The 16,677-nt window shown below is 38.5% G+C and overlaps 1 protein-coding gene across 2 annotated transcripts; it reads right to left on the reverse strand.

The window, feature by feature from the left end:
- Positions 1–2,662: 2,662 nt before the first annotated feature.
- On the reverse strand, positions 2,663–15,153 carry USPL1 (ubiquitin specific peptidase like 1). 2 transcript variants are annotated; one of them, XM_009290214.1, is made up of 8 exons: positions 14,970–15,153; positions 14,273–14,401; positions 12,459–13,113; positions 10,223–10,309; positions 9,681–9,810; positions 8,150–8,275; positions 7,313–7,473; positions 2,663–6,133 (listed from the first exon to the last, which is right to left on the reverse strand). In XM_009290214.1, the coding sequence occupies exons 1-8, from the start codon at positions 15,066–15,068 to the stop codon at positions 4,227–4,229; spliced, it is 3,294 nt and encodes a 1,097-aa protein (XP_009288489.1). In that variant the 5' UTR covers positions 15,069–15,153; the 3' UTR covers positions 2,663–4,226. The 2 variants fall into 2 exon arrangements, with proteins under 2 accessions (XP_009288489.1, XP_009288490.1); XM_009290215.1 differs by having other exon boundaries at positions 15,041–15,074.
- Positions 15,154–16,677: the final 1,524 nt, after the last annotated feature.

Genomic DNA, 16,677 nt, shown 5'->3' on the forward strand with positions numbered 1-16,677 from the left:
CAAGCAAAGCAAAACAAGGAATTCATTCACTGCTTCCCATCGGCAGGCAGGTGTTCAGCCATGTCCAGGAAAGCAGGGCTCCATCACGCGTAACGGGTACTTGGGAAGACAAACCGCCATCACCCCAAACGTCCCCCTCTTTCTTCTTCTTCCCCCAGCTTTATATGCTGAGCATGACGTCATATGGTGCGGAATATCCCTTTGGTCAGTTGGGGCCAGCTGTCCCAGCTGTGTCCCCTCCCAACTTCTTGTGCACCCCCAGCCTACTCGCTGGTGGTGTGGTGTGAGGAGCAGAGAAGGCCTTGACTCCGTGTAAGCACTGCTCAGCAGTAACGAAAACATCCCTGTGTTATCAACACTGTTTCCAGCACAAATCCAAAACATGACCCCCTACTAGCTACTATGAAGAAAATTGACTCTACCCCAGCCAAAAGCAGCACCCGTTTGCATTGAGAGGTTCTGCAACAGGACCAGTCACCAGGACCAAATGCCATTTTTCTAAAGAGGAAAGGGGAGACGCTTCCTCGCCAGGTACTTCTGTGGCGGGTTTCCCCAACCTTTACAGCTCACGGGTTATTTTAACATGCGGCCTACTTGTCCTATTTCTAAACTGGAAATCTGGGGACAGGATTACAGCTAGCCCAAACCCTGTCTTGGGCATTACAGAAGCCCCTTTAGATAGTCATTAACATAAAAGAGTAACATAGACCCATGTCCAGGGAGAAACATCTCCTGAGGGTTTCTTCAGCCTCACTGTAGAAAATGTAAGCTGGAGGCACCTGGCCCCCAACAAGTAGGCCAGGCCTACTCCTTTACACTCCTTTCCCACCCTCCACTCTCCTTCACGTGCCCCGTGGCTCCACCATGTTCTGCTGTGCTGTGCAGCTTCAGTATCTCTCTCGTAAACAACTAGGCTGTGTTTGTGCATAGCGGTGCAAAACTAAGCATGCTGCAAACTTCATCAGCCTGTTAACCTTAACCTGTTAATCCTGTTAACCTTATTCTCTCTCTTGCTCTGTCCGCATGCTGTCTTAGATCTATACTTAGACTGTAAGCTCTTCCACTCCGAGCCTGAATCCTGGTGGACTTCGAAGCACATCACACGCTTAGAGCTGCATAATCTGCTTGGAAGGTAACATGCTTTGCTCTGAGCGCGAAGGGGCTCGCATGGAGAACAGCAGCTGTTTAGCTTTGCAAAAGGAACACAGACAAGACACAATCGCTCTCATTGATATGTTGTCAGGAAGGGAATAATTATTTAAAGCAAAAAACAATGCTGGAAGAAGAACAAATGGCGATAGCCAGCCATGAAAAACATCAAGATCAAAATCAGATTTGTAATCAGCACCACAATGAATTTCTAGAACAGTGCTCTAGCAGGTACACAGCTGAAAATCCATCCAGGCAGCTCCTTTGCAGATGGGCTGGTTTATTTTAGGCAGGATGAGAGAAGGCAGCCCTTTCTTTTTATTAAAACGTGTTTGAATATATCATGAAGTAGTAAGACCTGAATCAGAGTGCTACTTCCATCACAGAGCTGACTCTGAACTCCAAAGCTGTAAATCTGTAAGTGCCACAATTGTGCCTTTCCCATATCAGAAGACATAGACTGACAAGATCGTGTGATGCAAGAGGTGAAGAAACGTGTGAAATATAATCCCTTCAAAGTGCACAAAGCCATTAGACTTTTGGAAATTTACCCTATAACATTGATAAACCTCCAAAATTGACTAACTTCTGCTCACTAACCGTATTTGCTATATGCCCACCTAACGTATTTCTAATTGACAGAAAACTAATCCTTTGTATTCTCTTTATGGCAACTAAAAAGCTGAACATCCAGCCTACATTTTAAAACTAGTCTCAAAACAAAAAGTCCAGTAACCACCAAATTCCAAATGGTTTCTTTGGTCATGGGGTTTTCATTCAATCTCAGCTGAATTCACACTTGCACAGGATCAGAGGCAGTAAAACATTTATGGAAACAGACAAATCTGCACAGCATCATCTTTAGTTAACTATTTCAGAAAAAAGGCGGCAAAGAACTTGCAGCACTAACAGATTTAGTTTCATACTTACTTTAATCTCAAGTGCTATTTATTTGCTTTTGGAGCTTCTATACACTTGTGCACCCATACGCAGCTGCAGACTGAGGACTCCCAACATCGGTTTGCGGAGGTGCTGCCAGGGGCGACCAGAGATTCTGGCTTCTGTCTATGCATATATGCACAGCAGATGTGCCCCCATACCCTTCTCTACTACATAATCCTTACCACCAGGACCTTCTCGTCTTCCAGTGGGGTCTCTTCCTCATGTTGCCCTATGCATTCTGCATCACTCCAACCCCAGGCTCGCCGCTTCACTCACCCCTGGGTCTGTGTCATGTCCCGAGCCGGTGGTGAAGGAGTTCCCTCTTCACAGCTGGGGGTAGCTACAATCCAGTTGGTCACAGACGGTATCTACACTTGCAGGCAGCTCCCCACTGCTTGGGGAAACCTCTGCAACAAGCAGTCAGGGGTAGTGAGACACGCCGCTTTTTAGTGTTTTGCATATATAGAAACCACTGGTTGGAAAACTCCACAGGAAAATCCTATCACCCCCCTCAAGTCTTGCCGAGGCACCTATTTTATTCACTGATAAATCAAAGTCTAATTTTGGTCAGCATTTTTTTGTTTTTAATAAAGGAATTCACAAACAGGCAAACATTTCACCAGCAGTACACCGGCACTTTACATTCAGAATCCATTGATTTGTTTTCTATTGTAACGTTATCAATTACAACATTTAAAACGAAGAAGGAGCTCAAGTTCTTTACAGAGACTTACATTTTAAGAATGAAACCATTCACTGTCTGAAGTGCCAGTTTGATAAACATGTACGTAATTGCAACAGAAATAGCTTGGCAAGGTGAGTTCAGTGCCACTGACAGTTTTTCAAACACTTTTTGAACCTGGTTCAAGCAATCCAAGACCATTTAAATCTGTAGCTGTGCCTTGTAATAACAATTATGTTCAACTGCATCTATTGGAAGAGTAAGATTGAGGACTTACATTTTGAACCTGGGATCTAAAACAATGAAAAAATGCAGAATACCTCTAAAAATGGCTGAAACAAAGACTTGCTGATAAAACCCTTGTTATTTCTGAGTACAAGAAAAATGTACAGCTAATCTAATTTAGCATATAATACCCCCAGCTCTGTGTCTGTGAATTTAAAAAAGACTCCCATCTAGCAAAACGAAAGCTATAGAAATCCAGAAACACTAAGATGTGAATCCCTCTGCTTACTCACTGCTGTTTGCCACCTCTTCCATTACTTTCTTCCTATTGACCCTCCCTCTCCTTGGCACTCTCGCATACGGACAGGGGTACCCTGCTCTAGCCATGAAAAGCTCCTAGTGACAACAGAAATGGTGCTAACTCACAGTTAACTTTAATTTTATTAGTGAATTTGCAGCTATGAATAACTAAAAGTTACATCTGATATTCTTGCTTAGTGCTGCAAACTCTGGCCCAAATCTTACTAATTTTACTTAAAAAATAACCTGGCTCAGAAGAATATTCTGCCAAATTATATTTTCAGTTACCTGGGATGAAAACTCAGTACGTGCCATAACTTTAAATAGTAAAATTTCTACTATGTATCCATCCTTCCTTGGATCCAAGGGGTGTCTACATCAGGGTGAGCTTGTTGAACAGTAATTCTGAAAAGAGTACAGTTCCTGACAGAATACCAGCCTCGAGTTTAGTGTTGCAAACGATCCTTGTATCAAAGGATGCAAACACCCCTGATTACAGAAGGTACTTTTTTGTTTTAAATGTCGAACAAAAAGACTTCAGGAGTTGGGGGATCCTGTAAAATAAATCACTACTACCTAAACAACATTTCTTACACCATTACATCATCAAGACTATTGAAGTTTATTATTTCTCAAACTCACTAGAATATGGGTAAGTTTTCCATATTAAAAGCAGCAAAAATTAAGACTCACAGGAGCTTTTAATTAAAATTCATCATATCTGACAGCTAAAATAACTGCTTCTCAGAAAAATAAAATGCATTAAAACCTTATTGGTCTGCTACAATGAAATCTTAAGAAAAAAACCCTCAAATTGTTCAAGTACAGCCAGTGTGCAATTAAATTAGTTAGAAAACATAATTTAATAGTGCTTTGTTTCAAAATATACATAATATTGAAAAATACTTAAAACCAAGAAACCGAATATTTACCAAGTTTCAAACAGAGTTTCATCAAAATGAGGTAAATCTATGTCACCTGCTATTGAGCTCGGTGCTGAAATGGAGAACAGGTCTTCAAGGATATCTTCCCTTGTAGGACTTTCAAAAGCAAGTTTCTTCACGCTGGGTTTGCTTATTGTATGAAGTTCTGAATTACTGTCCTTTACAGGACTGTAATAGTTGTGGTCCTCACTTGTCATTGCTGCATCCGGCACACTGGTCTTCTCATCAGATGCTGTTGTTGCAACACTGCTATCCACCATTTCCATATACATACATTCCTCTTCACTTTTTGGAGCCTCTAAGGAAGCAACAGTTGAAGTAGGGGACAGTAATTCTGCCAGTATTTCATCATTGTTATTATGGCTAGCACACCCTGATACAGAGTTAGCATTAAATTCAGATTCATTATCTGCGACATCAATCTGATACTGCAGTTCCCTTAAAAAGCTTTGCAATAATTCACTGTCATTGTGAGATTCGATCTGTGATGGGGTGCTTACATCTCCACTCACAGGTTTTTCATGTTTCATCTGTTCCACTGCTAGCCTATCCAGTGAAGCCAACTTCTTTTTTTTAGCATTAAGTTTTTTTAACAGTTTTAGGCGAAGTTTTTTTGTTTTGTCACTATCTGACTCTTCTGCCTTCCCAGAGTTACAGCCAGGTGAATGGAACTGAGTCACTTTACCTGAGGTACCCAACGTACTTCCTGACTTATTCCAAGTTGGACCTTCAATAGTGGTACGACTTGCTGTTGGAAGACGAATGCTTTGAGAAAATCCTTTGAAATTTGATAAAGGATGAGTATTATTGGTCTGAGGAACCACTGACTTCGGGGTCTCTGTCGTTTTGTTTGTACCTCTGCTTTGAAACCCACCAAAGTTACTTGCTCCCTTAACTGGCAACCGCACTTCACTTATTTTTTGCATTGAGGGAGTTTTGCAACTTCTCTCATTCTTGAGAGCTGAGGCACTTGAAGGCATAAAAGAAGTATTCTTGCTTAATAATTTCTTTACCCAGCTTCCTACAAATCCTTTTTTTTGGTCTTTGTGCGAAGGCTGAAAGGAATTATTGGCAGCAAAGGAATTGGCAACCTGAGAATTAACCACAATTTTGCTTGCATCTTTCAAGTCAGGTGATTTTTGCATAATATTCTCTACTGGTGACGACTTCTTGTTTAGCTGTAGTTCTGAATTTAACCCATGTTCTCTGTTAGGTAAATCAGTTCTGTCACCTGTTCTTTGAGCAAGTGATGAGTCAGATGGGTCAGGGCCGTGTTTTCTGGGCACAGGAGGAGTAATATCTGCTGGGTTCAACTCTTCTAGAGGCAAGCAAATGCTGGAATTTTCATATAACGCGCATTTGTTGTTCACAGCTAGACTAGTTCCAGCAAACTCTCCTGTATACGGAGTGTTAGGTGAAAAAACTAATTCCCCCTGTTGCGGTGTGCCCATTTCAGCAACAAGGTTGTTTCCCACCATCTGTCCATTCAACAGCGATTTACCTTGTGAGTCAACTTGAATTTCTTCAAGCATCAGTGTTACAAGATCATCATGTGCCAGATTTTCTAAACCATGATGAACACTACTTTCATCCTCAGCTACCTGCTGCTGTTTCTTATCTGGAGTTCTCACAGAATCCTCTTTGCGATGTTCTGCAGGTATTTTGTCTACAGTGTTATCAAAACCACAAGGCAACACTGTGGAATTTGACTGTACATTATCAAGAGGAAAATCTTCAATATTTTTACTCTGGAACTGTGAATTCAGTTCTTCTGGCACATGGGATGTTTTCTTCTCCCAGATAACAATATGAATCTCTGAAGGAGGAACTTCAAATCTTTTATGCGTCTTGCAATATGGACCCTTTAAATCATCACATTCAAGCCAAGTTCCTGAAAAATAAATAGCAACCAGTGTAGAGACTTTTAAAATTGAAGTCACTATCCTCAGACACTTGTCAAATATTTTTATTAACCCACTCCCCTGACGGGCAGAAAATAAAGTGGGTTTTTTTCCTCCATTCTTTATTACATCTGAGAAAACGGGGAGGTTTCCACTGTAAAAAGATCACACACAAGCAGAATTTGCAGCAATATTATTACAGGTCAGAGTAGGTCAGCCAAAAAACAAAGCTAAGTTTTTTTTGTCTGAGTTAATGATGCTGACATCTTGTCTGAAAATACCCGCACAGGTATGAGCGAAGAACCACCTCTCAAATTAAGTTTCTCTGCCTTTTCATTGCCTGGGTGGGAGGCACAGGGGTTTAAAAGAAACTGCTCATTCTAATAATCTGCCTTATCATCTGCAAATTGTTCATAGATCATGAGCAAACATTTTACAGCTTTAAGAATTTAAAAATAGATACATATGATACATAAGATGTTCCTAATTAGGTGCTTCCCAGCTGCTTCCTCTTCCTATTTCTTCTTAAACTCTGGCAGTATGAGTTAGACAACTTTCATGTTGTCAGAACACTTGATAAGACTGCACTCTGTTCTCTCTACAGAAGCATGAGAATCAAAATACCAACTTTTCATCTTCTCTGATTATGGATTTCCCACCAATGATACAACCATCATACAAAACTAGAAACATTAGTAATGTTTCTAACATGGGTTTGTGCCTTCCACCCCTCAGGTGCAGTAAAGTTCAGAAAGGAAAAGAAACTTCATTAATGCTGATAGTTCTATAGGTTCCCTTGTTTCCAGCCAAGAATGGATTAATAACTGGCTTCAGAATAACCAATACCATCTGTCCCACAGCCATGCCGAGACCGTATTTTTAACTTCATGGAAAGTTATGAAAGGAATCAAGTCTACCCAAATAACTTTTCCCAGTGAGTGCAGTGCAGAACAGAACACTCCTGAACAAATCAGCTAAACCAAACTGAAACCTTCACCCTGTATAACAAAGTTCCTACAATTATTCACAGAATTTTAATATGAAGTTTAGAATACAGACAAAAGAAATCCCTGTTATTATATATGGACTGTTGAGACTGTTGCAGTAATCCAACAAACAGTATTTGATGTAGACTCATGAAGTACTGTAATAGAATTTATGGTTCTTACCATCAGGATTCAAAGACCAGGTTATGAAGTGCTTCTTATCTGTTTGGTACTGAACAATAGCTGTTATTTGGTAGGTGTCTTCTTCAAACTGAAATGAATAGTTCTTCACATTGTTATGTGGCAAGCCTTCTACGAAATGTAACATTAATATTGAGGGCACTCTAATAAAGAAACAATAAAGAACCAGTTTATTACAACAAAATAGTGGCAGAAGTTCCTAACGAAAAATCACAAGTAAGGCATCTCAAAGAGTATGTAGTCCTGCCCTTACTATTCTACTTCCACACAGGACTCTTCAGATTGCATGGTAGTCAAGGGATAAGAATACCCCAACTGGATATTCCATTTTGTTATAGATGGGGGGAAAAAAACCCACCACCACATAAGGGATTTGGGGAGTGGGGAAAAAGGTGAGAAAAACAAGAGAGAACTGTGCCATAACCACAGTAGGAAAGGACATTGTTCCCAGCCCAAACTAGTAAACAGATGATCAGACAACCGTTTTATCCACCAACGGCAGGGGTTGTGGAAAGGCTGACAGTGGATATCAGTTGTCTATATTTACTACGTGGTCATAAGTATTTATGACCTGGCTCAAACACATGTGCTAGTCAGCATGTTAAACACTGCTCTATGTTTCATGTTTATTAAACACTATTTGCCATTTCAGCATTTAAGAATGATTTAAAATCTTAAAAAGTGAGTATTTATCAGAGTTTAAAGTTTAGAATTTCTGTAAACCCAAGATAATAGTTTGGTTTTGAAAGTGATACATTCACTAAACGAAGTGTCAGAATTTTATGTATTTTATTTTCAAGTTCATGTATTCAAACTTACTTTTCCAAAATCATCTGTCTTCTTTGAGATCTATCACTACAGTTATTACATGGTCCAACGTGAATAGCGTTAAGTGGATGCCAATCAGGGATTATATTTGTGAATGTTGTTAGTGTTTTCCTAAATCTGGACACACACACACACACACACACACACACACACACACACACACACACACACACACACACACACACACACACACACACACACACACACACACACACACACACACACACACACACACACACACACACACACACACACACACACACACACACACACACACACACACACACACACACACACACACACACACACACACACACACACACACACAAAAAAAAAAAGAGTAAGTTGAGTTGCTGATCAGAAAACAATAAATATACACACTTTACGAGGAGAAAAAAGTTACAAAAAGGTTATGACAAAGCCAAATTCTATTCATATTCATGCCATTTGTGCGAATTCCACTGTGACTGCATCACATCCAAGTCAGCACTGAATTCAGTTCTGCCAAACAGTATCAGTCACCATTTGTTCTCAGCAGCTCTGTGGCCTTCAGTTTCACATTATTTGCTCTTTCTCCCTTAGCATGTTATCTCTGTTTCCTTTCCAACATAAGACAGAGCTTGTACCAGGATCCACATAATTTACTAGCTAATACAGAATCTCAAGGAGAGAAGGAAGCGGTAACAAATTATCTCAGAATCCATGTTATACAAGGTTTTGTTTTCAAAAAACAGTACATTCAGAGCTGAGATTACACTGAGGTTATATTGTAAGAAAATACAATGTACGGGATATTAAAGTGAAATAACGTAGTTTATTCATTCATTAGCCACAGAAAGGACTTCCTTTATATTCAACCTAACCTAGATATTTCAACTTTTTAAAAAAAACACAGCATGTAACAACGGCTCTTGAACACATCCTATTATGCAGGACTACACATTAGCTGGCAGTGTAAGATAGCATTAATCTCATCTCACTTGGGGATCTAGAATTTTATTGTATAAACCTAAAAGAGTAGAAAGAAACAGGTATTTTTCAAGTAAAATGAGCTGTCTTCTGAAGGTGTCTCTTTTTCTGCTGACTCTAAAAGGAGCCTGAATGACTAGATTGTACCTGCAGCTATACAGAACTAAATCAATTCTCAAGAAATTACTTCCTTGTAATACTATTTTAAAATAGATAAATTATGTGAGCTAATCTCTGATTCTTTGTAATCCAAATTAATATTACAGATATTCTTTAGAACCACAACAATCTGTATACTCTCAGCAAAATATCAGAGTGACAATGGCCAGGGACTCACACAGTTACCTATTATTTCTTTCTTAATTAAGTGATAACGTGGTTTCCTAAGACATTACACAGCAGTAAACTATTTGCAAATGCTAGCCTACAAAAGTGGACTGTGTAAAACTTCACCAGCAAGCTTAAGTTGTACAAGACCTGGAGATATGAAGAAAAAACAGCTATTATATGCAGATTTAAAAAGGTAAGATAGCTACTTAAATAAAAATCTCACCGATCCTGGTATTTGTAGCCACAACATACACATTCAAACTTCCATGAAAATGAATGCAAGAATAGTTTCGCAGCTTGTTGATCCTGTTGTAAGAGTAAAGGGAGTGCAAACACTGGACTCTCCTTCTTACCTTCAAAAATGGGCAAAAAAAAAAAAAAGTCACTGGGTATTTGAAATCAGCTTTCAGTACTTCAAAAAGGAAGAAGATAAGCTTACTGCTATGATTTTAATTCCAGTTATCCCTTCAAGGCTTTATTTCTAATCCTCACAGCAAAGGGACTGATCCATGTTATTAAGTTGTTATCAATGACAATTTCATGACCACAGCGCAGTTACAAAGACAAGAATATGCTCTCTAAAACTTCAAAACCAGTCAAGGGACAAAACAGCTGATCACACTGTAAAGTATGTGTATGTCCCCAATAAAAACAAATGTATTTGCAAGCTGTCTTGTATGCGTACATACTTTTATGTACTGACATACAAGGCTTTACACATAGTTTCCTGAAAGTAAATACTGAGATGCGGCACTAATTACTTACCCAATTCACACTTAAGCTGAGGCTGTAACTGTGTAAACATTCTGTTTCTGATTTCATTGAGATGAGATTCTGCTTTTGGAAGAACATCTAAAGAAAAAAATATATATGCCTTCATGTATTTGTGTAACACCCCCACCCTTTCACACGGATAGGTACCCTTAACATGCACTCATTCTCTGCAAACTGATGCCTTTCATATTGACCTACACTTGCCTAAAACTCTTGGTAAAATAGCCACTAGTTGGTATTAATTGATTTGAAAATTAGAGAAGAATTTACAGAAGTTATACGTGTGTACCAATAGCTAGATAGTCACGACACTTAAGGATAATGTAACCAGACATTACAAACCCTGGCGATTCGGAGATTAAAAGTAGATTTTTAAGATCAAAAGTGCAAAAATTTGCTTACATGCTTTCTAATGATGTTATACAGTTCGTAATAAAACATTTAAATGTGTTGTTCCAGATAAAATACTGATTTACTAAGTCAACCTTTAAAACAGTAAAAATAATTTTTTAAAATAGTGTACTTCATATATCTTAGCATGCATTTTAAATTTGCAAGTTACATTGTTTATTCACACATTCTTTAAGCACAAGCAGGAACATAACCTCTACTATACAACCACGATCATAACCTGCACAAATTAAAGGAAGGATTTAGAACAGCTGTTGAAATTATTTATTACTTATAAAATCTATGTATATAAAAAAGGTAAAAAGACTCTTCCTGCAGCTCTATTGCTTTTGGTTGTTTTTAAAAACAACTGTATATAAAAGATGCTGAAAAACTACACAGAAAGACAGAATAACTACTACACCTATTCTCCACAACAATACTCTTCATCCAATCCCCTCTCCACTATTACTCAAATAAACTAATTTGTTTTGCAGCAATTCCTGGAAATGAAAACGTTTAAGTTATCTCAAATGACACTATATTCCAATACCTAACATCCCCATTTAAGGGCTCTTGCACATCAGAGCTCCTTTGCAAACAGCACAACAGAGGGGAAAGAAACACATCTCAGATGGGTTCTGTGATGGTAGAGGGCTTCCACGTAATAGCTGAAAACCTAAAATCAAGAAGCCTGACTTTCTGGCAAGCAGCGTGTATGAACCACTTCCGAATCTTTTTGGATTTTTTTTTTCCCCCTCTGTAAAATAGTATGTTTTTTCTGTCACAAGGTGGATTAAACCATTTTGTACCTATTATTTTTCCCAGGAAAGACAGGATATTCTTCAAGTTATCTAACGCTGTTCTGGGACTACAGTTTATATATTCAAACACACACTTTTCCTGGAATGTCTATTGAAAAAAAACTCATGAAAGGTACTGGCTAACCAGAGATCTGTATTAATTCTCTTAACAGATGATCTCTTAGAAGTTCAGACCTATGACACCAATGGGTCAGTTCAAGAGGACTAAGAAAAACAGATCTTAGTTTAAGAGTCTTAAACTGAATCCACAGTACAGAAAATGATCAAAGGCCATACTAGTAGATTACAGTGACACACCCTCCGCTGACTCCAGCTGTGCTGCCTGCAAGGTTGCCTCCAGCTGCCCATCACTGCCCCTGTGCTTGGAGGTTACAGTCCTCGAACCTGTTAAGCTGCACATGTGAGTACTCACTAACCCTTTCCAGATAAGATGAACCAGGTTAACGTGTTTGGCTAATTTTGACTGAAACAGGTTAGGAAGCACTATCATCCACAGCACAGCTTGCAGACCTCAGGGGAAGCATTCCTTCAATAAGCACAGCTGAAGCCAGAAGAGAACATTATCTTCCCAGCTTTACTATTTTTGGTGTGACAAGGCAACTGCTCATTTATACAAGGATATAAACCACAAAGGAAATTATTTTGAAGATAAAGATTAGAACAGCATCCTAATATGTTAACCGACAGAGGGGAAGGAAACAAAGTAAGGCTCAATTACATAACCAATTCACAAATTCTCTGTGTGGGACATGACAAAAAATTCAAAAGATGCTTAGCGTTTGATGCTTTCAAAGTGTGCGCGTTTGCCCCAAGAAAAACAATTTCAGAGGTTACTGGGATTCTGCTAGATAAAGCACACTACTCTGCAAATTCACGGTAATGAGTTGTAACTCATTCTTTTGTGATCTTGAAATAGAACGGAGGCATATTTAAGTACACTGTACTAAATTTCACATATTTGTAGCAGATCAGACCAGTGTGAATATGAAGAAACAGCAGCTAAATTTACTCACCTTTTACTTTACTCCTTTTACAGGTATTCAGAAGCACAGTTGCTTGATTGTATTTTGTTAAGAGTTCCTTAAGTAAACATTTTCCATCATTATATTCTTCTGCTAGAGCAAACTTTAATGTTTCTAAGTGCACCAGTGCTGACAAAATACAATCTAACCAACAAAGATTATGCACGTTTCTCCACTGAAGACATAAATCTGTGTTATTAGCAGAAACTTTATCATCTTTGAGCAAAATTTCAGATGTTGTTGAGCAAAGTTCAGAATTTGGCAAGAGTTGTGTTCTGGGACTAAAAGTCTTAGCAGGACTTTCTTGATAGTTGGTGTTGGTGGTTGTTTCAAAATCCACCTTCTGGATGCAGGACTCCACATTGTTATTAGGTTTTTGCTGGTTATTTTGTAATACATCATGTAGGCTTGACTTGGGAATACATAAGCTATTCTGATAGCATTTGACAACAGGGTCTGTATTAATAGTGTGCTCAACATTTACCACATTATTAGTTCTTGCTTTTTTTGGATGTGATTCAACAGGAGAAAAGTCACTGATATCACACAGTTTCCTTTTCTTATAAGTAGATGGAACTTGATGATTTTCTGAATCAGCAGAAGTAATTATGCTGTTCAATGGTTTATAACCAAGTGGGTAGATACACTAAAGGAAAGAAAGAAAGTTACAGTGAAATCTACAAAGCAATTTCAGGTGAACAAGAGCTAAAAAAAGTACAAACCATACTCTTAAAATGCAATGTAGGACGTCTGTAAAGTGATATGTTAATGAAACCAGTACATAAATTCAACATACGTATGACAGGAAAAGTGTTTTATCCAACCACTGTCTTATAAGCAATTGTGAAGTAAATACATCAGTAGTGATAATCTACACTACTTTTCCAGTAAATGCTTCCAACCCCTGAAAACAACCTAATTTTGCTAAGGAGAGTCCTCTTCTTCTACTCTGCTAGATCCATTCCTTTGGGGTACAGATCTGGCATTATCACCTCATGCCCGAGAGATTCCTGGTGCCAAAACCAACAGGGTACCTTTCAGGCTAGCCCAATGCATTACACCAGGTGTTGGCAGGGTCTTAGATATATAGCTATTCTGCAACCAGAATATAGTCAAATCCGCTACTACCAATCTCCAGAACGATACTATGATTATTTAAAAGTGGGGAGGGATGGGAAAAGCAACTCAGAGACCCATGTCTAGTCTAGTCTAGTCTCTATCTACTAATTTAAGGGCACCAGTCCGTATGGGATTGCTATACCCTCCCCACATATACAAACAGTGGAGAAGGGAGAGGCAGCAAAATCACGACTCAAATATTAAGCAGCACAGAAATCCAGATAAGGTTAAATTTAAAAGGAAGGAAAAAAAAAAAGGAAAACATTGTAATTATAATTACAAACCTATTTGCATTACCCAGACTTAAAGAAGGAAAAACGGGAGACTCACATCTGCAAGAGCTGTGTATTAGTTACATGGATCATCAAATTTTCGCCTTGTATTCTGATTCGTACAAAGATTTATTTAGTACCACCTGTGTTCCCTTGTTACGTAAGTGAAACTCTCCTTTATTCATTTTAATCTACTCTTTTTAATTCTTTAGGGCAGCTACCTGTGCCTAAACGCTGCATGTACACAGGTTAGTTATGGTTTTGTCTATACACAGGCAAACATCATCCAGCATATGGACTCAAAGGGGTCCTATTTCAACAGCCTCCTTACCACCAACAAAGTCTTGAAGAGGTGTAACTGCTGAAGGTAAAGGCCTCTACACGAACAAACAAAACTGTCAATTAGTGTAATACCTGAGGATTTTCACAAAGAAAAATGGACTCTTGAAAATTAATGCGGTAAGTCCGTAAAACTTGGATCTGGCCCTTCTCTTTGCAGACTGGACAATATTCACGCGCAGTTGTTTCCACAGGACTACAGTTCTAAAAAAAAAAAAAAAAAGAAAAAAAAAAAGGAAAAAAATAAACTTATGTATTTCATATATTATCTCAAGGCAAGACATACATACAAACGAAGATAGAAAACCAACGTGCAACTTCTAAATATAATACCCAATACAATATGAAAAAAACCCTAGATTGTTTTTTTTACTTAATATTTATAAGATATATATTCATATGGTAGAGTGTTCTAAATAAATTTATCTTTTGATTTAAATATTCAAATATTTAATCAGGTATCTTTAACAACACAATTATGCAACATTTCATTCTACTTGAACTAAACCACAGGACACTTATTGCCAGGGAACACAAGCTCAGATCTTTGAAAGACAAATCAATTTTCATAGGAATGCAAACAGTTGCAAAAATAGTGCCAGTAAAAAAATCATAGGCACAGATTTACTTAGAATAATCTTTCGCCATTGTTATAGATTTCCGTGGAAAATAATTTTGAGATTTTTTTTTGTAAAATTAAGACCAATTAAAAATCTCTCAAAGCAGAGAAAAATATGAACTTTGCACACATGTAAAACAAGTTTCAACTGACTTTTCCCAAATACCCCACCATGTGGAGTGTCGATTTCCCTATACCAGTCCCTTCTCCAATCACTTGCAAACCATTTGTAGTCTTCTGGGTATCCATCATTCTGAGCCACTGGCTAATTTATGTCACTTGTAACAATGTCATGACCACTAAGGATTTTTCAAAGACTCCTGAAAAATAAGAAGTGAATAAAACAATTAAAGAAAAATTAGATTAAATTTTGGGGAAAAAAAGTATACCACAATAATGCAGCCTGTATTTTCTGTGAGAATTAATTCAGAAGAGTATTTTCTTAACTGAAAATACTTATTTTCTAGTGCAGATTATGAACTCAAAACTTTAAATTAAGTCACATAACATATTTAACAGCTTTAGGCCCTGAATTTGCAAGCTTATCTATTCTTTGCATTCTACAAGGTCTCGCATATTTTCCAAGTGCACTATACTTTGCAGAGTGTAGATGTCTTGCCTGGGCACCTCAGCTTACTGCATCTAACCCTCAGAAAGAACTAACTTCTTTAAAAATGGCTACAGTAAGATCCCATGCAGTTCTAGATGGCTGCTGAGGAGCATCAAAAAAACAACCAACGAAAAAAACCCCACTGTTGCATCTTTCAAAACAGTGACTCTAGTGCATAATAAACTATTAAAAGTTTATCTTGCAAACATAACAATTTTTAACTACAGAAAGGCATCCTGCTGTTACTGCCACTTTTTGGAAACTTCTCCTAATGTTATTTTAACAATGTTACACACTTCCTAGCAAACTATAGCTCTTCCACAGTATCATTGCTATATAACTCTATTGCATATTTTACAAGTGACACTGAATATTCTATTTTAAATAATTTCTCAAATTCAGGGCCAAATTTTGCCTTTCTCACATATCACACATACACACAGACACATTTGTGGAGGACAACTTCAGTATGAACCAGGTACATATCAGAAGGCAGCTCCTTAAGTCCATTCCTTCACTGGCACTGAGGCTAACTACATCTTGAATCAGCCAGAAAAACACAGGGGTTTACAACTACAGGACCCAGTTCTGCTCCTGCTGACTTCAAATGGAACTAACTAGAATAAATACATATCTCTTTAAGATGCAGGAGGAAGTTAAGGTAAGTTGAATTGCAAAGTCATCAATGTAATATCTTTCCTTCAGCCACAACTGTTCCCTTTTCATTAGTTCCACTGAATAACACCCTCTCCCACATCATGATGTCCTTTCAACCCTTTCTTACACTACAGCACTAACTCAGGTTATAGATCCTTTTGAAAAGGTGGCGTTCTCGGCGGAGCCGCTGCTGGTGTTTCCCACCCACTACATGGGGAAGGAGGGTTACGTCAGTGACACCAAGACCTCGGTGGTGTGGGACAACGAGGCCACCATCACCAACTGGGACCGCGCCAAGTCCCAGAAGATGAAGGAGCAGCAGGAGCTGTGGCGGGAGGCCCAGAACTCCGACGTCCTCCAGTCCCCCCTCGACAGCGCTGCCTGGGATGAGCTATGACTGGGGTGGAGGGGACATGGAGGGCGGGGCGGGACACGCACTGTTCTTAAATTCTATTTTTATATTAAAAAAAAGAAGAAGAAAGAAAAAAATTTATTAAATTAAAAAAAAAAAAGGGGGGGGATCGAGTGCATCAACAGTCAGTTTGCAGACGACACCAAGTTGGGCAGGAGCGTTGATCTGCTCGAGGGTAGGAA

This window comes from Aptenodytes forsteri, unplaced genomic scaffold (genome assembly GCF_000699145.1).
Source record: "Aptenodytes forsteri isolate BGI_AS27 unplaced genomic scaffold, ASM69914v1 Scaffold155, whole genome shotgun sequence".
Taxonomy (NCBI): Eukaryota; Metazoa; Chordata; class Aves; order Sphenisciformes; family Spheniscidae; genus Aptenodytes; species Aptenodytes forsteri.